The sequence below is a fragment of the Atractosteus spatula genome, chromosome 11, assembly GCF_055471065.1.
Source record: "Atractosteus spatula isolate fAtrSpa1 chromosome 11, fAtrSpa1.hap1, whole genome shotgun sequence".
NCBI classification, from domain to species: domain Eukaryota; kingdom Metazoa; phylum Chordata; class Actinopteri; order Semionotiformes; family Lepisosteidae; genus Atractosteus; species Atractosteus spatula.
In genome coordinates, this window is record NC_142716.1 from 49,610,730 (window position 1) to 49,632,660 (window position 21,931).

Below are 21,931 nucleotides of genomic sequence, written 5' to 3' on the forward strand. Positions count from 1 at the left end.
CCCACGGGTTTTTAAAAATATTTTACTTGTACCTTGGTGCTACCAGTGTTCTTAAAGACAACTCTCACATCCGAAGAAGGCTCTACAGCCAAAACATTGTGCTTCCTTTCTTCTCTTAGGGAATAAACCGTTACTTAAAATACCTTCTTAAACACAACTACATGGAGCAGCACAATGTTTTTAACAAGCTTATAAAATGTACTGTATATGCATTGACAAAGGAGTTCTGTTATACCAATGGCACTTAATAAAATATGATCCAGTACCCATCAATAACCTGTTTGCTGTTTTGACGTGTCCATTAAGAGTTTTATTTGCTTTCACTGCATCCTCCTGTCTTCCAAAGACAAGCTGGCTCTGTTAACTTGTGTCCTAACTGTCCCTGTGTGCGTGTGTCTTGTGCGTATCTGTATGTTTTGTGTGTGTGTTGTGTGCGTGTCTGTGTTGTGTGCGTATCTGTATGTTTTGTGTGCGTGTCTGTGTGTTGTGTGCGTGTCTGTGTGTTGTGTGCGTGTCTGTGTGCTCTTTGATGGACTAGTGTGCTGTCCTGGGACGTGTTCCATCTTGGCACCACTGCACTGCTGGAATCCAGACACATTCAGCACCTGAGAGCTATAGGGTAGACAAATGAAGCTCATGATGCTGGAACCCCTCCAAAGAGTGAGCTGCACCTCTGAGCAACAGGATTACTGTTCCACCCCTACCTGTATAGACAGCACCCCCACCAGGGCCGAGAGGGTACTGCAGTCTCTGCCCCAGGACCCTTCACAGGGCTGCCTCTACAGCTGCCTGGAAGGGTGAGATGAAAGATAGATCACCCCCCAACCAGAAAACAGTTAAAAATAACATATTAATAAAATACAGATAGAGAAAATACTTCATGTTCGTACTTAACAATCCTGCATGGCTCTATGATCACTCCAGTGTTCTGCGGAGCACAGGGGGCCACTGGGTGAACAAAGTATTTGACACAAATTGATACAGTTTTTTCTCGGAAGCACACAAGAGCAGGATCTGTCCTCACGGGCCTCAAGGCCCAGCGAAGCTCAGAGTGTTCCCTTGCTGCAGCCCAAACAGCCAGAAGGCGGGCCGCACCGGTTCTGTGAACTCGGTCTCGTACGAAAACAGCAGGGTCTTGCCTTCGGCCATGCTGTAGAAGGACAGCACCCCCTGGCCCATGTCAAGGTGAACCCTGACTTTGCTGACTTGGCCGTGTTTAAGGGGCTCCTCCGTGTTTCGGTGCCAGACGGACAGGCGGGACTTGCTCCACTCCAGGCACCAGGACAGCGCAGTCCGGCCGAGATTCTCGCTGGGGCCCAGGCGGGAGGACGCCACTCCAACCGCCCAGCCGCTGCTGCGCCCTGTGTCCACCTCCCAGTAGTGCTCCCCCTGCTGGAACTCCTGCGCGCCCAGCGCCTGGCACACCTCGAAGCGGTCCCGTCGGGACGGAGAGGCCCGGCCGCGCCTCCGCACCGTCACGCTCCGGAAGTTGTCAGAGAACACGAGGTCCCGGTGAGCCAGCTCGGGAGCGAAGGTGAGGAACTGGAAACCTGGGGGAGAAGAGGCAGCGGTGCTGATTGCTCTTACTTCCAGGCAACTGTATCAGAAGAACAGACACAGCGGGTGCAGACGTCTTCAGAACAGACACAGCGGGTGCAGACTTTCAGAGCAGACACAGCGGTTTCAGACGTGTTCAGAACAGACACAGCGGTTTCAGACGTGTTCAGAACAGACACAGTGGGTGCAGAAGTGTTTAGAACAGACACAGCGAGTGCAGATGTGTCCAGAACAGTGGGAATTCTGAAACATCAGTAACAGTTGAGTGATTTTCCAATAGATACACATGAATCCACTGGGGTTCCACAGGAAGTTGTACCTCCCAAGATAAAACTTGATAAGTAACAGTATGTTGTAAATGGTTTTTGTGCAGTTTTAGATTAAATCATGACAATATTTTTCTTCACACACATACAAACAGGAATAAAATGATTCTGAAAAAATGTAGATTTTGCCCCCTGGGCTGGGGAAGTTGGGGCTGTTTGCCTGCTGCGCGTCACTCACTCTGGGAAAGAGCCTCCGACCGCTCCTGCCCTCCCACAGTCTCCAGCTCCATCCCCTCGGGAGACACATCGGCTCCACCATGCTCTGCGGAACACAGATATTCACAGGCCTTTTAGCTTTTACACTGCAGCTGCCTCCTTCTCTAAATCTCACCAGCTGGCCCTGAAAGTGAGCTTTAAAGGAGCCACAGACCTTATCGCCTTTCCACAACTCCAGCCTGAAGTCAAGACATGCACTAGTGCAAATTTGTCAAAAACAAGAAAATCTTGAGACTTGCCTTCAAAGAATCTGATTTTATGTGGGCAGGGGGAGAGAAGGCCATACATTTCAATGTGAGAAGAAAGTGCTTTTTAAATAACTAAGCCTACCTGCAGTTTCTGCAAGGTTAACCTGTAAAACGCTCAAGGCTTGGTCTAATCTCTTTCCAGCCTCCTCCTTTAATTCAGCTACTGTGTCCAGCACAGCTGCCATGCGGACTTCGTCCGGAGACACGTCCCCCTCCTCGCTAGACAGGCAGCCGTCCGTGTCCACCTGCGGGATGTCAGCCTGCAGGGAGGAGAGGAACAGATCAGAACACTGTGCTGCACCTTCTGAAGGCCGGAATCCCCAGAGGAGACAAACAGGCCTTCCCTGCCCACAGCACGACTCACGGCAACAGCAAGAACTCGCACCTCCAGCCCCCTGTCCACTCCCCCATGCAATTTAACCTTTCAGCTGACAGCAGGCAGAGTTATGGCTGTACAAAGTCACTGCCAGTCACTGGGCAGGAAGAGCCCAGGTTGAATGTCCATGATGTACACCTTTCTGTTCAGCATTGACCCTTATAGAAAGACAGATAATCACACCTGTATCACTGCAGAGCAGCTCCCGGTGTCCACCTGCTCCATCTGCGATCTGGCGTTTTTCAGCCAGCCCAGTCTCTGCTCCAGGAGGGCTACAGCGCCACCTATCTTCCACTCAGCTGCCTTCTGTCTGGCGTTTAAGACATTCATGGCCTCGCGCTCTCTCGCCTCGATGGCCCTCTTCAGTTCACCGAACCCCCTGCAGAGGGCGTCCTTAATGCCTGAGGCAGAGTCCTACAAAACACCAGGCTTAAAAACAGCTTCTATCCCACTGCAGTGCACATCCTCAACAGCTAACTGAAGGCCCTCAGATTCAATACACATCTGCACTTTCTGCATGTTTTTTTCACTACTACATGTTTACTGTTCTCCACAACATATTTGTTTCTGTTAATATTCATTATGTGTTTGATGTCTACGTTGTGTGGTGTTGTCTGCTGCACTGCCTATGTCCCGAGAGTTCAGCGCGAATAAGAAATGCGATGTACATATGGCGATAAACTCCTCTACTTATAGTGTATGTCTGATACTAGCAGTTGTGCAAACCAGTAACGATGACTTTCAAGAAAACATCAAAATACATTGCAAACACAATTAATATCGCTGAACGAGAGAAATAAAATAAAGAGCACACTGCAGGAGAGGCCAAAGAAAGAGAACAGACTTACTGAGATCTCCTTCCGGCTCTTAACTCTTTCAGAAAGAATCTCCTCCACTTGTTCTATTTCTGATGTCACAGTCTCCAGGCTTCTCTGCAGACAGGCCTGGAAAACACACACTTGACAATGAATGAAGGACCATAAGAGAAGATCACTTTATTGGCCAAATTCAATTTCTTGCATGAGGAATTTGTCTTTTCGCAGACCCCAGCTTGCTCTCCATGAGACACACAGACAGGGAGAGAGCCTGGGGTCAGAGCACAGGGTCAACCATTTATACAGCACCCCTGGAGCAGTTGGGGTGAAGGGCCTTGCTCAGGGGCCCAACGGAGTAGGGTTCCTCTGCCAGCCACGGGAAACGAACCCTTTTTTGGTAATTAGTAGCTGACTGGTGCCAGGAACAAAGCCAGGGTATCAGCTTCAACCACATGGCTGGGGAGCTAGTTCCACACTCCCACCACTCTGCGGGTAAAGAAGTGCCTCCTGTTCTCAGATTTTAATGCGCTTCCGCAGGGTTTGCACTTGTGTCTCTGGTCTGTGTTTCACTGTTGATCCCCAGGATGTCCCCTGGGTTAACTTCGTCTATCTGTGCCTTTAAGGATTTTGAATACTTGAATGAGGCGCTTGAGAAAATCATACTGTCAGCCAGATAGGCTGGCGGAGAGGCGCACACACACAACAGTCTGACCCCGGGTTTTCGCGGTTGTGAGGCTCCTGGGATTTTTGATCCAGTCAAATAGGTGCAGCAGCAGAATGCAGTAATAATTTAACTTGTTGATATGGCAGGAATCACACGAGCAATGGCGAGGCTGAAGTTCAATACACGTAATAAGTAATTGAATACTGCGGTTTAACTTCGATTCACGTTTCCTGCTGTTCAAATGTACAACTGACTAAATTAAAGAGTAAAAACAAGTGTCTAAGAGGACCTTGCACTTGCCTTCTTGCGCTCAAACTCGTCCTCGATGCTCCCCAGGGCGCAGTCCGGGTGCTGCGGCCGGCACAGGGCGCACAGCAGCGCGCCGTGCCCCGGGCACAGGTACTCGCACGGCCGGCGGTGCAGCGCGCAGGTTTCGCCCAGCCGGGGCGCACAGCTGCCGGCCTCTCGGGGCTGACAGGTCCGGCAGCCATCAGAGCCGCCGCCGCCGCTGCCGCTGCCGCAGGCCGGACACTGGCCATCCGGGTCGCTCTCCCTCGGAGACGCGGACGATTCGTGCTTTTCGGGACTGTGCCTCTTAAGAGTTTCGATGATACGGCAGATGGCTACGTTCTTCGTGAGCTTGTGACCGGGGCGAATCGGATCTTGGCAGATAGGGCAGCCGCATTTCTTCTTCGTGTACGGGGCAGTGTGGTACTTGACAATGCACTCCATACAGTAGTTGTGGCTACCGCAGGTGGCTGTGACGGGGTCTCTGAGCATTTCGTGACAGATCAGGCACTGTAATTCGGCAGTTAAATCGTCGTAGGTGCTCTTGGGTTGCGATGCCATGGCGGCTCACAAACAGAGGACGGTCAGTGGGGAAACCGAAACTTCTGCTCAAGGCAGCAGACTACTGTTCTAACCCTGCACTCTCGAAAACAGGAAATTTTCGCAACCATGATTAAAACTACATATCCCATCAGGCCACGCTGGACAAAATATTTTATTATTGACTGCTGGGAACTGTAGTTTTATTAGAAGGAAAGCTTTGCTTGGCAGCTCTCTTTTTCAACGTGAACACAAGAGGGCACCGTTACAATATTAATAATATGTGTCAACTTGAAATTCACCTTAAACCGTTTTTGGGTTCCAAACAGACAAAGCACTGATATTAAAGTGAAAATCCGAGTCTGGTTTATGATTTTATCCAGTATCTGTGGATGAGCACTGGAATGTGAACAATAAACTAGTATCTGTGACCTGCACAGGGTCAGTGTGTCCGCAGGGGGTCCAGTCCTGGTCCTGCAGGGTCAGTGTGTCCGCAGGGGGTCCAGTTCTGGTCCTGCAGGGTCAGTGTGTCCGCAGGGGGTCCAGTCCTGGTCCTGCAGGGTCAGTGTGTCCGCAGGGGGTCCAGTCCTGGTATAGCAGGGTCAGTGTGTCCGCAGGGGGTCCAGTCCTGGTCCTGCAGGGTCAGTGTGTCTGCAGGGGGTCCAGTCCTGGTCCTGCAGGGTCAGTGTGTCCGCAGGGGGTCCAGTCCTGGTCCTGCAGGGTCAGTGTGTCTGCAGGGGGTCCAGTCCTGGTCCTGCAGGTCAGTGTGTCTGCACTTGTCTGTCCTTCTGTATATACACACAATGTGTGCATTTATCTCAGATTGTATTTCAAATAGGCTTCAGTACATCTGCTTATACTCTGGAATAAGATAAGATATTTATTGTCCCCTGAGGGAAATTTTTTATGGAGACACAGCACGCCTGTACATTTAAAAAGAATGCAAACAAAACAAAAAGAAGAAAAGAAAAACATTGATACACATTCTCATCACTTAATTAGAAATGGAGGTGGAAACAATAAGATTTATTTTTTTTAATTCAAGAGAGCATTTCATAGTACTGAAATCAGCGATAAACTGATCTGTGTTCCTCTTCTCCGACTATGGCTGCCGTCGTGCTGAGGGCTCCCTCTCCAGCAGAGGACACGGGTGTGTCCAGCCCACACTGACCGCCTGCTGCCAGCTGTGAATTCACACCCTCACGCCCTCACACACAGAGGCACAGAGACGGGCGTCCTGTTGGTTTCCTTCACAGGACCCACAAAGCCTTTAAACACAGATACAGCCTGAATCCCGGACCCGGGTTCGGGAGTGTACCCTGGTGGGGCTGACAGTAATTGTATCAGTGAAGCAGCTGACCGCTGGCCTGAGCTGAAAACGGGGAGACCATCTAGCTCAGCTGACCTAGGGCTGATGACTTCAACTCTAGAACTGGGGTCTCCACCCGGTCTTAGTGAGCCCCCAGTCAGGTGACCCCTAAACCCCTTAAATTTAAAGATGAGGAACACTTGTTAATTAAATTTAGCAAACTCCAATCCTTGAATTTTGTACCCGATGATTTCTATATAACTGCAATTTAAAATATTACTTAATTGATCACAACCAAATTGCTCCAAGTCAGTAGAAGAGTGATGCCTGGTGCCCAGTCCTGAAGGGCCAAAATGTTTCTGTTTTTTGTTCCAATCTGCATTCTTAAGTCCTTCACTCAACTATTTAATACACCTGTATCCCTTCAGCAGATGAAAGAGGCCAGAAAGCCATCAGGACTGGGCTCTGGACATTCCTGCTTTACAAATCGATTATTTGACAGTTGTCTTTAAAGTCCGCTGGGACGCCGCTGTCCAGGACCGGGGCTGGAGCTCAGTTCTCTGGATCGACCTGGACCTGCACTCACAGGGAGGGGAGGAATTTCTGACACCACATGCGACTCAAGCAGGAGGACAGGAGACAGTCCTGCTTCACCAGTCTCTTTTCTCCCAGTATCTTCAGCGCTCGGGGTCGCTGTGCCAGGTGCGCCTCCTCTTCAGCCTTGCTGCTCGCCCCACAACGCCGCGCCCGAGAGGGGCAGGCCTGCCCTCTTGGGAAAAACAAGATCTTCCCTGTCCTTCCTGTTTCCCGTCATCTCCTCCGCCTCACGTTGGCTTCCGCTGCGGAACACGGAACACCGCCGATTTAAAACCTACATACTGTATGTGGTGCGATTGTGTCGAGGTGTCGGGGCGCAGGCGGTAACGTGTCAGGGTGTCGGGGTGTTGGGGTGTCAGGGTGCCGGTGGTAGCATGTCAGGGTGTCGGGGCGCAGGCGGTAGCGTGTCAGGGTGTCACGGTGTTGGGGTGCCGGTGGTAGCATGTTAGGGTGTCAGGGTGCAGGCAGTAGCGCGTCAGGGTGTCGGGGCGCAGACGGTAACGTGTCAGGGTGTCGGGGTGTTGGGGTGTCGGGGCAAGATGGTAGCGTGTCAGGGTGTCGGGGCGCAGGCGGTAGTGGTCAGGGTGTCACGGTGTCGGGGTGCCGGCGGTAGCATGTCAGGGTGTCAGGGCGGCCAGGCGGTAGCGTGTCGGGGTGTCGGGGCGGCGCAGGCGGTAGCTTGTTGGGGTGTCGGGGCGGCGCAGGCGGTAGCGTGTCGGGGTGTTGGGGCGGCGCAGGCGGTAGCTTGTTGGGGTGTCGGGGCGGCGCAGGCGGTAGCGTGTCAGGGTGTCGGGGCGCAGGCGGTAGCATGCCAGGGTGTCAGGGCGGCCAGGCGGTAGCGTGTCAGGGTGTCGGGGCGAGACGGTAGCGTGTCGGGGTGTCGGGGCGCGGGGGGCGGTGCTCACTGGTGTAGTCCTGTGGTAACATGGGCCGCGCGATGACCTGCCGCAGCGCCTCCACCCACTCCCTCTGGTCCCGCTCGTTCTCACACATGAACAGGAACTGCCGGTCCGGCGTCTCCACGGCGATGCCATGTTTCCACTTGTTGCCCCGTGCGCCCCGGGGCTGGGTCTGCTGCGCCGCGTAGCCGTGCTGCTCCGTGCCGAGGAACACCGCTCCCAGCTCCAGGGCGTCCTGAGCACGGCAGAGCACCCGGGGGAGGACAGGAGAGAACAGAGGAGCACACCAGATTATTCCACAGGCAGCCGCGGCGCAGGAGTACGATTCGCTTGGAGGCGCTTCGTGAGTCGCAGAGCTGTGGGTGTCCGAAACAAAGTGCCCCGAACAGAAATCTTAGGTTCCACTGGCTACAGTGTTTAAAAAATCGATCACCTTTCTGATCCAGAGAAAGGATCATCCCCACATATTAAAGCCAGTGAAGAAGCAATTGTCCCTTTGTGTCCTGATGCACACAGAAACAGGGGGGCGTGTGGAGGGAGACACAGCTCGCAGACAGCATGTTGTCACCTCTGTCGGTTTGCAGTTTGTACAACTGGAAGCATCATCAGCACCTCAACTGTAAATAAAGTTACTTACTACTATTTACGAAATAGTAAATATCACCAGCTCCTTGACTTTTTCAGCTAGTCTTGCTGATCATGAGTTAAAGGAGGAAGGAGACTACAGCAGATTACTGACAGGGTATTAGAATAAGCGCGCTGGCTGCAGTCTTTCTCTCTGAGCTCCCAGAGGTGTGCGCTGCCTACCGTGTCTGAGGAAACCAAGAGAAGCAGCTCTCACCAGAGGACCTTTGAAGTAGAGCAGTTTCCTGTTATGCCAGTCCAGGATGAACCACCTCTTCTTGAACGGCTCTCTTTGCTATGAGACACAGAAGTCACAGCACTGTGAGAGGCAGCAGAGCCCTTTCACCCCTCCAGTGTCCTGTCACTCACTGGCCCGCAGACTGACCAGTCACACTATCTCACTGAGTGACCGGTCATCTCACTGGCCCGCAGACTGACCAGTCACACTATCTCACTGGCCCGCAGACTGACCAGTTACACTATCTCACTGACTGACCGGTCATCTCACTGGCCCGCAGACTGACCAGTTACACTATCTCACTGACTGACCGGTCATCTCACTGGCCCGCAGACTGACTAGTTACACTATCTCACTGAGTGACCGGTCATCTCACTGGCCCGCAGACTGACCAGGTGTCTCACCGGCCAAGGCTGAAGGCCCAGAGACATTATTCAGGATGTTCCCCCCCTTCTCAAACTGCGACAGTATCTGTGAGAGCTTACAGTCATGGTAACAGATTCTGTTTTAACAAAACGATTCCTCCATGAGACAGAAAGACAGATGAGAGAAATCTGAAATATTCTGGAACTGAGGGCTGTAGTTGGCATCTTTCCAAGGCGGACCGAACACTGACCCGTTCGGAGATCACATACCATCGGGCCGGTTTTCTCCATGTAACCTTCTTTCAAAAAACTGCGGGTGACCCAGGGCAGCAGCTGGAGGCAGAGACAGACCGTGAAGAAAGCAAAGTGTTTTCTTTAACAGATTCTCGGAAATAAACACAAATGCGATTCTTTATGCAGGTTAAAAAACAGAAATGTTGTGGTGATGAATAAACCAGCTCAGCTCAGGGTCTGTATCTAAATATAAAGAAGCAGAACTTCTTTGGCTGAAGCAACATTTTGTCAAATTTCTGAGTGGCCACAGGAAGTCGCAAGCACAAACACACTTACTGAGAATTGGCAGATAGATGAAGTGGCTCAAAATTGTTGTTAAAATTAGTTTCCTGGTTAATACAGTTGTGATGGGTTCACTGAGCATCATTCTGAAAACCTTTTCTAAAACTCATCTGTTTTTAAAACAAAACACTTTAACTGAAAAAATGAAATGAGTAAAAAAAATACTAACATGGTTCTGTGGGCTACTGTGCACGTTTTGCATTTTGGGGTTATTTTTACATCTCACTCTCTGCATGAGGGTAAGAAAGGCAGTGTGAAACACACTGCTGGTGACACTGATGAGAAACAGCTGTAGAGATGTTACTGCAGCCTCGCTGTCACAGTGGAGCCTCACACGGCTTCACCCAAACTCCGCTCGGCCACTCCTGCGCCCCCCCACAACCCCCCTCACCTCGCTGCTGCTGGCGGTGGGGAACGCCGTCTTCAGGTAGGAGAAGCGGGAGCCTCGGATGGCATTGAACCAGTTCACGATCTCCTGGAGCAGGAGAGAGGGTTTTCATGTTCAGAGCTTCAACTTTAAAACTGAGAGATGAAGGGCTACTGGCGAGATAGCTGTTTATTCTCAGTTTTAAAGGAGATGCAAAAGACAGGTTGTCCTTTTGGGAAACTGGAGCCTTTCCACCCCACCCCCCAAACTTAGCGTGTGGCGACACGCAGACAGACTGAAGGACTATAGTGATCCACCTGCCAAGATACCAGACTGCACCAGTACGCAGCCCCACTGCCGTTCAGTCTTGACCACCAGCACCGACTGTCCTGGGACACTGGCAGGAGCACTAACATCTCCACACATTGCCCCAGGAGCCGCAGGCCTGGGCACCACCAAAAGCACCAGGCAGCACAGAGATTCTCCACCAGGGCGCCGCCGCTCCGAAACCAGTGAAAGGAAACCTTTACTTTTTACTGTTGCCTCTCCCCTGCCTCAGAGTCAAAAACCACCTCTCCCCCTTACAGGTCCAGGGCAGGTGAAGATGTTTTGAAAACATCCGAAGGTGCACCTCAGCTCATTCACAGACTCTTCCGCTGCAAAACCCACAGCTCCAGCAGGGTGCAGGAGAGAGGCTGCGCTCACCGCTGATGGTGCAGGCTCAGCCCCGGAGGCACTGTGCCCTGCTGTCTGCTGCACCACTCACAGGGGCTTCACGGCCCAGACCTGACCCAGACCTGACCCAGACCTGACCCAGACCTGACCCAGACCTGACCCAGACCTGACCCAGAGCAGGAAGTGCTTCTACCTGAGCGTTGTTGTGGTACACAAATATATTTCGGGTGTGCTCGTCCTGCAGGTAGGTGAGCTGCAGTCCGTGGGCGTGACCGATTTTGTCCGGCTGGAAGGTGGCGTTCAAGTCCTTGATGTAGATGATGGCTTTAGGACCCTTGGACTAGAGGAAACAAAGACTCCTGTCAGTGAGGCCTTGAGGGGTAGAGAGTGCAGCTCCTGCAGACAGGAACTCCTGTGGAAAGCCAGAGCAACAGCAGGGAGCAGACCTGCTCTCCGGAGCTTGGCACTCGAACCTTGCCACCTGAGCTCACCAACCGCATCAGGTCATTCTATTCTTCACGCGTATTAGTGCGCGTGTGTCTGTCTGTGTGTGCCCTGCAACGGACTGGTGTCCCATCCAGGGTGAATCCTGCTTTGTGCCCGTTGCTTGCTGGGATAGGCTCCCCTATCCCTGCGACCCCGAACTGGATAAAGTGCTGAGAAAATGGATGGATGGACATTTTTACAGTGAAGGACTTTCGCTTTTTTAACATGCAACATCCTCATTGCGCAACTGAAACTCTATTTTCACTGTACGTATCTGCAGCTTGGACTAAATATCTTTCCTGTAGCTAATAAAAGATACAATTCTGTCACACCGTTGAAGTATCGTTTGTTTATCCAGTGGTGCGTTGGTTAGTCTACTAAACTGACATGGTAAATTAGGGCCCAGCTCAGCACACTGCTGGACAGCACCTCTGAAGCACCCTGCAGATACAGATGGAGAGAAGATGGCAAGCTGCAGTGCCCCTCCCTGTTCCTGAGCGTGATGTCACTGTGCTCTACTGCTCTCTGCTCAGGTCCCGAGAATCAGGCTCTCTACCACGAGCTGCAGCCCCTCCCTCTGAAGACTCACAACGGCTTTACTCACTTCTTCCTTGGTGTAGTACTTCAAAGTAAAATCGCTTTCACACAGGATAAATTTTCGTTTTAAAAACTGCCCATTGTCCTTCCCCTTTTTCCAAAGGACTCCTTCATAGGAGCCTGGAGAAACAAAACAAAAAAAAACACAGAACAGATTCAACAATCCTTCTTCTTCTGAAGCATGCATCATAAGGTCTCAGAGCTCCAGGCTGAGTCCAATTCCGTGAGTAAAATCTGAGGAGAAGACAAGCGGACACTCACAGAACTTGACCAGGATGCATACACACATTTTAATGCGCTGTTCCCCACATGGCACTGCAGGAGCCCCGGTTGAGGGCTCTCTACGACCTGAAGAGGCAGCAGCTGGCCTGGAGCCGCTGTGCGCTGCAGGGGAAGAGAAATCAAACTACAGACGCAGGCAAGAAGAGGCTTTACCAGAGCCGTAGGCCTCCTGGTGCGTCACGTTGTCTCCGGTGAACTCTCTGCGCTCGTACTTGGCCCTGATCCACTGCTCCCTCAGCACCCTGTAGAGAAACACGCCGTGAGCTCCGCAGCCCCAGGCCCAGAGCAACAAACGCGCACAGAAGCCGAAGTGAGCATTTTGATCTGGTTGTTGTTTTGCATGAATTGTCTATATTTATATTTCACAATGCCTTACTGTGGTGCATCACAACACAGAAATGTCAGCACTGAGCACAGCTCTTAAGAGTATTAACAGTCTGGGGCGGAGCACTGGCTCTGTGGCTCAGGATCTGTGCCTGTGGCTGGAAGGTTGCCGGCTCGAATCCCACGGCCGGCAGAGGAATCCTACTCCACTGGGCCCCTGAGCAAGGCCCTTCACCCCAACTGCCCCAGGGGTGCTGTATAAATGGCTGACCTGCGCTCTGACCCCAAGCTTCTCTCCCTGTCTGTGTGTCTGTGTGTCTCATGGAGAGGAAGTTGGGGTATGCAAAAAGACAAATTCCTAATATAAGAAATCGTATATGGCCAATAAAGTGATCTTATCTTATTATAATATCGAATATTTCACTTGCAGGGTGAAGGAATATCTGTGCAGAGTGTGCTCAGACTCAGCGAGAACAGATCCTTCGTGTTTCTCCTTCTGTGAAGGGAACTGCTCGCTCTATTTTTATCAGGGCCCTTTCTGTAACTCAGCCCACTGGAAAGGCTTTTCTTCCTCTGCTTCTGTGCTGGCATTCTGGGTCATTGTTCTTCTGCTTCCCTAAATGTCACCACAGCTGCAGAGCTGTATTTTTTTACTGACACAATCTGATGAGGAATGGTTTTTATTTCAGCTGATTAAGCAAAAAATGAAACTCTTTAGTGGGATTCACCCAGCTCTCTCTTGACTCCAGCGTGTCGTCGGCCAGCCCAGAAGAGCCTCTGTCACAGACCCATCTGACAGGGCTTGAGCCCAAGAGCACGTTAAAATCCCCACTGCCAGGACTGAAGCCTCTTAGACAGCTCCCTTCAGCACTTCCCCCTGCAACTGCCCTAATTAACTCCTCATTATTTCCTCTCACTTCATCAACAGAAGTGCTCTTTCCAGTGGCTTTGTTAAAGTAAAGCTCTTTTCTGATTCACCTGAAAGGCGAACAACCCAATTCAAGGACAGAGCTATTAACCTTCTATACATGCAAAAAAGGGAGTTTTAAAGGCAGCATCTTGCCTTGTTGTGTCATGAAAAGCTGTTTCTTTCCTCAATTTGTCTGCACTGATATGATGATGTGTGCTGGCTGCTGTGTGAACGAACCCCTGTGGGGTTTAATCAGGAAGCAAAATGCTCAGACGCTGGCGGCGTTGTGGCCCCGGAGACGAGAGCGCGCCCCCCGTGTGTACTCACGCGCAGTCGCTCTGCAGGGGCCGGTAGTAGAAGAGGGGCACGGCTCTCTCGTACCTGGCCCTGGCCACCGCGTTGCCGCTGGCCTTCATGAACTGCAGTTTCGGACGAGAAGGAGAGGAGTGCAATCAGGGAAACGGGGGCCGCACAACGTGTTTCCTGGCTCAAGCAGGTTGCTCTAAGGGAGGCGAGAGAGGGGGCAGGCTCCCGCTGCACAGCGGTTCGGGCTGTTCCACTGTGGCCGAGGCAGAAAGAAATCAATAAGAAATCTCGCAGCTCCTTGAATCTGGAGTTTTCTCCGAATAAGGTCAGGACGTGCGGCCCCTACGGATGGGTTACAGACCGGCGTCTGTGACTGGACCCCTCCCCCTGGCCCTGGACACCTGGACACCAGTACCTCCACCAGCTCGTCGTCCCAGAAGTCCAGGCGGATGGACTTGACCTTGCTGACCCCCGACAGGTTGCGGTGAGTCCCGGAGCAGTTCAGGCAGATGAAGATGCCCAGGCTATAGGACGCCCAGTCCGGCTCTGTGGGGCACGGAGGAGACGGGGAGAGGCGTTACTCTCACGCTGCGGAGACGGCAGCAGCCCCAGGCTAGCGTGAGGCTGGGCTCTTCACTGGGACCACAATCCTGACTCTGAGCTGCTGAAGGAAACTAGCGGCCCAGACTCGCCGGTGTGTGGTCAGAGCGTCGTGTAGCCGCAGACGGGGGGCTGGGGCTGCTCCCCTGAGGAGGGCAGCAGTTCCCTCAGGCTCGCTGAGCAAAGGGCAGCAGGCAGGGCTCAGGCTGCGACTGTGGAAAGGCGAGGCGAGTCTCCTGCGGCCGCAGCCTCAGACCTCCACCTTGTGCAAGCCTGATCGGATCCCCGGCCGGCGCACTTCGCGAAGGCCTCCTGCTCTCTCGTTCGGCTCGCGTCCTCCTCCCCGACCCAGACTGGCTTTCAGGCGACGGCTCCGCAGAACCAGATTCCCGCCACGGTTCAGCAAATGGCTGCTTTCACGCCTGGCAGGCTGCTCAGACCTGCGATTCGGGCGGCTCGTTAATGAGGACACTGCAGCCCAGCCTCCTCTGGAACCCGTGACCTCTCCCTGTACCCCCAGACCCCCTGAACTCATCATCCTCACCGCTCCTCCTGGGGGGGGGGGGGGGGTTACTGCTGCGGGTTTCATCTCCAACACATCTTTCGCCTTTTACTGAAGATTCCGTGGAGAGGAGCCTGAATGAGTTCCATGCAATTTCTGCGCCCCCCAGCCCACTCGCTGCCCGTTCCTCCGCAGAAAAAGGGGAATGGGAACTCAGGGCTACCCCCCTAGCCCCCCCCAAATTCTCAGCTTTGAGGAAAGCACACATAGGGTCTGCCTTCTCAGGGTGTGTCGAAGGCAGGTTAGTAGTTATTAACAATTAGATACGCTGTGCCAATCAAGTCACTTCTTACAAGAATAAGAAAATGAAATAATTAAGCAACACGGCTCATTTTGCCCCCCGTGATTCTAAAAAAAATGCATCAGCCACTGAAGAGCGCAACAATCTAGATAATTCTCCTTTTTTATAAAAAAGGTTCATTCAAACGCTTAACGCCCATTGGTGACACATTGTAACTCACTCGGCGTTTATTTGCATAAAGAAAAAAAACAGAATCCGAGCATCAGGAGACGTCGCCTCGGCTCGGAGTGAAAGTTTCTCGTCAGCGCCTTCAGGTTCCTCGTTTCACTGCGCGCTGGGGAGGACCTGCGGACACGCGGGGAAAATTCCGCGTCCTGCTGTGTGGAGCTGCGCTCTCTGCAGGACACCGAGTCATTATCCCTCAAGGGGCCGCCACCTGCGCTGCTCCCAGACAGCTGAGCTATTCCACCCGAACCCTTCACCCTTTTTTTTTTGCCAGCACGTTAAGGGGAACATCCAGATTTAAGACTTTTCTTCATAACAAAAAAAAGTTCCCGCAATACCGCTCACACGGGGTCCATTTCTATGCCCTGCAGCTCAAACCATCTGTCTTTCCCATTTCTACAGGGCACAATCAGAAAAACAAGTTGTTGGTCTTGCAAACCGGCAGAGTTTAACTCCTCCAGTATTAACCACTGGTGCCCAGTTCACTGTGCCACCGATAAGTGTCTTCAGCTAGAAGCGGTGAAAGACTACGAGAAGCATGGTTGATGTTTGTGTGATAACGCAGCGCTGCGGGATAATCACTACGGTCCCGGACTCAACAGCCTCGTAAATCGGAACACACTCTGTAAGCGCCTCAGCCGGGCTATGGCCGTGAGCCGTGACTATTTCTGCTCGTCTTCGGAAAGGTGAACCCGAGCCGCGCGTCCAGGGCCGTGCAGGTGCGCTGCGGGTCACTCACCTGGCGCTCCGCAGTCTGCGCAGGTGCTGTTCTCCGGCTGCTTCACCAGCTCCAGTAGGATTTTCTTGTTTCGGTCCCGGTCGGCCATGGTCGTCAAAATATTTCTTTCTTATCAAATCTCTCCCACCCCCGCCGCCTCTGGAGAACTTCGGTCTACTTTTGCCGCGACACGTTACAGTGCAATGCATTCAACAGGCTTTTCCTGGTAAACGCGCTGACTTCATGACTGAAAACGTTTCCTCTTCAAGCAGTATAATTTAAAGCTGGTATAAGAAGTATGTATTTAAGTTGTGAGCTGAAAGCATTGAAGAAATATTTCTGGTCGGGGGGGGGGGAGCCCCCGCGGTATACCGTTCCAGGATTGCTCGGATCTCAGCTGAGTGAACTGTAGAAAACCAAACCATTCACTGTTTCCAACCCAGTCGTGTAGTGCCGAGCCGCGCTGGTCATCCAGACACTGGCGGAGAGGCGCCCTGCTCTGCGCTCCTGCCCGGGCAGCCTGCCGGCCGAGGGCTGAGCTCTCGGGTCCCCACGCCTGCGCACTCAGGAGCACGGCGGAGGGCGAGGGGAAGTGAAATACGCGCTGCTAGGCGACTCTTCCCAGAATATAACGAAGAATTTAGGGAAACACATTTACTGGCGTTGATCATTTTCATGTCAGAGGTGACAGTTCGCGCCTTGCCGCGGCCTGGGCGCAGTCGGTACACAATAGTACTCAGAAAAGAATAATTTGAGAAGAACGGGGATTAATAAAGATGTGTTTATGGGTGCAATTTGATTTTCACTACAAAGGGGTCAACACCCCGTCAGCGGCACAATTCAGTATAATTCCAAATTATTATTGCCTACAAGCCGGACCAAATTTGTCCCGAATGCGAGCACAAAGTAAGACGTGTCTGACGTGTTTGACGTGTCTTGCTCCATGCAAAAGGACTAGAAGCATGACGAATTTAAATGCAAAGGTTGTTAAGTGGGTTTTGTATAAAGAAAAAATCAAAATAAATGAAGAAATCGAAGTTAGGTTATTGCGAAATAATACAGAAAATCAGCAATTACACGACTGGACTACAGTATGAAGAGCACTTCGAAATAATTGGTGTTCATCAGCAGCAACACATTTAAACCGGTTTAATTCATCCGCGATCTCACCGGCCCCTCGGCTGAACACCTGACGCCCTATCAACACCGGGAGCAGAAAGCTGCGGAACGAAAGTAACCCGGAACGGAGAAGAGCGCCGCTGTTTCCCCTCGGCCCCCGGACCTGCCCGGAGGACGCGACATTAGCGGCTGTGTGTGGAGAGCAATATGTGCGAGGTGGGATGTGGTTACCAAAGTACCTTCTCTTGGCTGTGTTGAATAAAGGTAATTAAACGCAGACGAAAAGGTGGAGAACCGACGCGGGAATGATACATTTTACCCAGATGCCGCAACCGCCGCCAGTTGTTTCTCTCTAGTCAAGATGCCAAATGCCTGGACTGTTGCGTCGCTGCGTTGTGTAGCTCTGTATTGCTTCTCTGGCATGTTGAGAGTAAAAGAGTATCATCACAGTGAACACGTTTAAATAGTGATACAGTTTTAAACACTCTGATGGAAAAGCTCGATCTTAGGCTGCAGCGTCGATCCGGATGTAAAATGTAGTATTTGACGAAGCCAATCCGGTGCAGCGCGCAAGGAGTCCGCATGCTGAGATCTGCAGGCTCTGTGTAGCCGAGACCCGGCTTTTAAACGCACTTAGTTTGTAATGTCACCTTTGATTTGAATAATGCCCTGAAAAAAATGATATTCGTTCTGTTTTGAGATACTTGCGTGCTGTTTTGAATGAACTTAGACATTGCCTACTAAGTAAGAGTTGACACACTTGAAGAAGGCTCCGCAGCTGAAAATATATTTTTTTTCTCCGTCCGACTTTTCATCTGTGATGTAACCTCTGCGTGTTCTGTAATTTAATTAGCATGCTCTGAAACGCATCCTGAGGTACCTAACGCGGACTCGGAGCCGCCTGCTGGCTGTGGCCTGTTACTGCAGACCTTGCGCCCGTGTTGCTTTGGTCGTTCAGAAGTCGAGAGAAATAATAATAATAATTGCTAACACTTATATAGCGCTTTTCTGGACACTCCACTCAAAGAGTTTACAGGTAATGGGGACTCCCCTCCACCAGCACCAATGTGCAGCCCCACCTGGATGATGCAACGGCAGCCATAGTGCGCCAGAACGCTCCCCACACACCAGCTCTCAGTGGGGAGGAGAGCAGAGTGATGAAGCCAATTCATAGATGGGGAAGGAAGTCTGAATCCTTACTTCTGGGACAGGATTAATGCCATTTTTGAATCCTTCCTTAAGGCCCGAGACTGATTTTTTTAAAATCAAGTAGTTGAATTAAAGGTACAATAAATTTCATCAACAGGTCAGCCTGGGACAAAATCCAGAAGGCAGAGATTGACTTCAGGCCCAGGACTGAGAAATGCTTGAGACAGCGTTTCCTTTCTCTAAGCAGGAAGGAACATTTAAACTTTTATATTAATAATTTAAATGTACACCTTTATAGTAAGTTAACATTTTAGATGAGAGTTTGTTTCTGTTTGTAAAACACTTTTCATCCCCAAATATCCCCAAACACTTCGCAAATAGGCGGGGTCACATTTCATTGAGAACTCCCATCTTCAAGTCATGTGGCCACTTCTTTGAGAAATACAGACTTCTCCAGCTGAGAAACGGAATTAAATGTTGCACGGTTTAATTGTGTGCCCTCGCCGCCCCACCCCGCCAGGTCGTCCTGCAACACCTGGGTCTCCAGCGTAATACAACAGGGAACCAGCCAAGCTAGCTAAAGGAGACCTGCCCCAGCGCAGGCGGCTGAGGTCCCTGCTACGCGCAGGGAGGGCGATGACCTCACCGTGCCCAAACTAGCTCGGCTGCAATGGCTCTAGTATACGCGTTTCCTAGAGCGCGCCCCTGCAGTGCGGATGGTGTCCGGATGAGCGGGTGTAGCGCCGTGCGTGATGGCCGTGTCCTTGTCTCTCTCCTGCAGGCCGGCATGCTCTGCTGCGCAGGCCGCCCGGCTCCCTCCCGGAGCCGCAGCCCCGGTCGCTCTGCCGCACGTGCTGCTGGAGGAGCCGCGCGGCGTCCGCGCACCTGGAGGAGCCGGGCTCCCGGCCCCCCCTGCCGGACTGCAGGGGCGAAGGCCAGACTCTGGACTCTCTTTACACGGCCCAGCAGCGCGCCGAGATCCTGCAGCTGCTCAACACGGCCCCGGAGAGCGAGCTGGCCACCGTCAAGCTACTGCGGGGACGCAAGTCGGCCAACATCGTGGAGTACCGGAGGAGGAACGGCCCCTTCCCAGACCTGGAGAGCGTGGTGAACGTGCCGCGGCTGAAGTACAAGACGGCCCTGGTCGTCTTCAACTTCATTCTCAGTCCCCTGGAGCAGAGGGAGAAGAGGAGAGCCCAAGTCCGAGTCCAGCCCGCCAGGTTCGTCAAGCCCGATGTGGACCGGGGAGTGCTGGAGGTGACTGTCGCCGCTGCGCCTGCAGTAACCGTCTCTCTTTAACCACAAAATCAAGAGAGAAAGTCAAATTCATTTGGAGAGAAAGATCAATTTTTGTTTAAAAAAAGCTTCATCTGTCGTTACGCATTTCTTGAACTAGTTCATGTGGAAGGCAGTTTTGTCTAAGTTGAAACGTAGCATGAATGAACACCGAGTTAAAGATGTGACACACACATGGATTTTGTGCACTTGGCTCTGAGCTGTGACCAGCCAGTAACGATGTCACCAGCAGAGCCTTGCCACCCATTCTCCTCTGCGTGTCGTCCTGCAGGAGGCGAACCGCATCGTGTCGGTCGTGTGTGGCACGAATAAGATTGCCTGGGCGCAGATGGACCGCAGCCTCAGCGTGCAGGACTGGCAGCAGGAGGAGTGCAGCAGCTTCATGAATGGTACTTACATGGCTTCAGCCTACCTGGAAGACGTAAGTGAGCCCTGGATCCTGTGTCCCTCCTTGACCTGTCTTTCCGACAGACAGTGAAATGTGACCCTTTCTCTCCAATTACAGCCTCTTGCGAGGTCGGTTCCCTTTTTTATCATCTAAAATGTTCCGAGGCCAAAAATGTCAGGAGTTTTTAAAGGGAAGCACCGATAAGGGATGAAACTAGTGGGAACCAAAATGTGAGATTTGAGTGATGCTAACAGGGCTGCTTTTTGGAACACGCCAACAGACTCGCGCCAGAAGCAGGAGGGAGAAAAGGTTAAATTCTCCGAAATGGTCCAGAAAGGACAGGAGGAACCTGTCAAGAGTAATTTGAGATCAAACACATTTTAAATCACAGGTTTGTTTAAGCTTTCCTCGTGTAATGAACATTTCTATTATTCTTAAGCATTTCTGAAGTCAGATTTAAAAATGCCAGTTTCAGAATCCATTGTGAATCAACTAAAGTGTTTATTGAACAACCACACGTACAGGTTTTATTTCATGAGTATGCTCTGGCTCGTTTTAAATTAAGACACCCTCTACATACAGGCCTTTCTCTTCAAATAAAAGACATGTGGACGCTTGCAGATATCGGCGGTGGTCAGCAGGATCCCGGAAGCGGACTTCTTCATAGTGGAGAAGCCGGGCATCTCCCTCCAGAACGCCGCGCTGTTCCCTGTGACGCTGCACCTGCGCACTGTGGAGGCCATGCTGTTCGCGCTGCTGGGGGCGCGGCGGCCGGCTGGCGGGGTGCCGCGCGTGCTCAACATGACGCGCGCCACCGTGGGCCGGCACTTCGGGCTGATGGTGGGCGACGCCCGGACCAGCGGCGGCCAGCTTGTGCGGCAGCTCCTGGTGGACTCCGTGGCCCGGAGGGACCCCCGCGTGACCTTCCCCCCGGGCCTGGCCGTGCGCTACGGGAAACTGTTCCAGCTGGGCGGGAGGAACCGCGGGGAGGAGCTGTGCGACGCCTTCCTGCAGGCGCTGGCCTTTTACGAGCTGCTGCGCAACCATTAGAACGACGGCAGCACCACCGCCGGGCCGCCGCTGGCCTGGAGGAGACCGGTACCAGCAGAGCAGCCAGCGTGCTGCGTGAACCACAGGCACCCTGCACACCTCGTGCATTACTGCACTTGCCAGACCCCTCTACTCCCAGCTGAACCGAGTGTGTTAATGGGGCTTACTTAGCACAGACGCCTCTGTTTTAATAAGGAATATAGGTGGTGGCTAAGCAGGTTTCAGGGGTAGAGGCAATGCTCAGGTCTGCAACTGTGGCTGTAGTGTCAGGACTTACAGGAGCCACACTGTCACAACACACCAGCCATGGGTTGCAACCAGAGCTGAATTATATCATTTTTGGATACTGACAACTTGTGCTCTGGACCTGCGGCAGTGATGTTTCAGTAAGAAAGAATTGACAACAGATCTCGCCTCTCTTCATTCTCTGGTATTGGGGATGATAATATATGAAAACCTTTTACATTTCTGGATTTCGGATAAAGGCTTTGTTCTAAGACATCCCTCCTGCCCAGACTGCAAGGGTGATCCTTTTTTATTTTTAATAAAGATATTCCAAAAACAAACGTGAATAAGGTTACAAAAAGTATTTTGTTAACACACAGTCCAGTGTCTGGAGATCTGCTAAAACAGTAGATGGCAGATGAAGGCAGTGGGTATGAAATCACTTTAGACTTGAGAACTGTATTCCTATACACTCGACAGGCCTTGAAGGAGCTGCTACCAATAGTTTTTGGTGCTTTTGCTGATCTTTTAAAAAAAAAGATCAGCGAGCTTTAAGAACCAGCCTTGAGGAGCCTGGTCACAGCTGGCACTGAACACAGTATTGTCGAAATACATGAGGCTTGTATTGCACTGGCATTACTGGCCATCTGCTGCATTACACAGTACTTCCCGTGTTAAAGCACCTAGTTTTAGCACAGTTTCTTCTCCGTGCTGGGGTTTGTTCCACTGGGGCCCTTACTCACCAGTGCTAATTGCTGCCGGCAGCTGAGCTG

The 21,931-nt window shown here is 51.9% G+C and overlaps 3 protein-coding genes across 5 annotated transcripts; 1 reads left to right on the forward strand and 2 right to left on the reverse strand.

The window, feature by feature from the left end:
• Positions 1–8: 8 nt before the first annotated feature.
• Positions 9–5,182, reverse strand: rnf135 (ring finger protein 135). Its single transcript, XM_088926757.1, has 6 exons — positions 4,503–5,182; positions 3,572–3,667; positions 2,907–3,137; positions 2,430–2,607; positions 2,062–2,145; positions 9–1,550 (listed from the first exon to the last, which is right to left on the reverse strand). The coding sequence occupies exons 1-6, from the start codon at positions 5,049–5,051 to the stop codon at positions 1,030–1,032; spliced, it is 1,659 nt and encodes a 552-aa protein (XP_088782883.1). The 5' UTR covers positions 5,052–5,182; the 3' UTR covers positions 9–1,029.
• Positions 5,183–5,888: 706 nt separating this feature from the next.
• On the reverse strand, positions 5,889–16,479 carry adap2 (ArfGAP with dual PH domains 2). Of its 2 annotated transcripts, XM_088927075.1 has the most exons (11): positions 15,953–16,479; positions 14,001–14,131; positions 13,607–13,698; positions 12,199–12,287; positions 11,771–11,883; positions 10,874–11,020; positions 10,030–10,113; positions 9,333–9,395; positions 8,677–8,754; positions 7,842–8,070; positions 5,889–7,178 (listed from the first exon to the last, which is right to left on the reverse strand). In XM_088927075.1, exons 1-11 carry the CDS (start codon positions 16,038–16,040, stop codon positions 7,150–7,152), a joined length of 1,143 nt encoding a protein of 380 aa, XP_088783201.1. In that variant the 5' UTR covers positions 16,041–16,479; the 3' UTR covers positions 5,889–7,149. The 2 variants fall into 2 exon arrangements, with proteins under 2 accessions (XP_088783201.1, XP_088783202.1); XM_088927076.1 differs by lacking the exon at positions 14,001–14,131 and having other exon boundaries at positions 15,953–16,456.
• Positions 16,480–17,212: 733 nt separating this feature from the next.
• On the forward strand, positions 17,213–21,499 carry tefm (transcription elongation factor, mitochondrial). 2 transcript variants are annotated; one of them, XM_088927078.1, is made up of 4 exons: positions 17,213–17,314; positions 18,981–19,456; positions 19,767–19,916; positions 20,487–21,499. In XM_088927078.1, the coding sequence occupies exons 1-4, from the start codon at positions 17,272–17,274 to the stop codon at positions 20,931–20,933; spliced, it is 1,116 nt and encodes a 371-aa protein (XP_088783204.1). In that variant the 5' UTR covers positions 17,213–17,271; the 3' UTR covers positions 20,934–21,499. The 2 variants fall into 2 exon arrangements, with proteins under 2 accessions (XP_088783204.1, XP_088783205.1); XM_088927079.1 differs by having other exon boundaries at positions 17,214–17,314; positions 20,505–21,499.
• Positions 21,500–21,931: the final 432 nt, after the last annotated feature.

Bases quoted from the DNA above. Each gene is read 5' to 3' on its own strand.
- rnf135 (XM_088926757.1), bottom strand. From the start codon at position 5,051: ATGGCATCGCAACCCAAGAGCACCTACGACGATTTAACTGCCGAATTA. The intron at 3,138-3,571 runs GTAAGTCTGTTC...GGTGTTTTGTAG, and splicing joins AGAGCCGGAAGGAGATCTCA to GACTCTGCCTCAGGCATTAA. The intron at 1,551-2,061 runs GTGAGTGACGCG...CTTCTCCCCCAG, and splicing joins GTCGGAGGCTCTTTCCCAGA to GTTTCCAGTTCCTCACCTTC.
- adap2 (XM_088927075.1), bottom strand. From the start codon at position 16,040: ATGGCCGACCGGGACCGAAACAAGAAAATCCTACTGGAGCTGGTGAAG. The intron at 10,114-10,873 runs GTAGAAGCACTT...CTCCTGCTCCAG, and splicing joins TGTACCACAACAACGCTCAG to GAGATCGTGAACTGGTTCAA. The intron at 7,179-7,841 runs GTGAGCACCGCC...CGTGTTCCGCAG, and splicing joins GTTACCACAGGACTACACCA to CGGAAGCCAACGTGAGGCGG.
- tefm (XM_088927078.1), top strand. From the start codon at position 17,272: ATGTGGTTACCAAAGTACCTTCTCTTGGCTGTGTTGAATAAAG. The intron at 19,457-19,766 runs GTGACTGTCGCC...GTCGTCCTGCAG, and splicing joins TGGACCGGGGAGTGCTGGAG to GAGGCGAACCGCATCGTGTC. The intron at 19,917-20,486 runs GTAAGTGAGCCC...TTCAAATAAAAG, and splicing joins CTTCAGCCTACCTGGAAGAC to ACATGTGGACGCTTGCAGAT.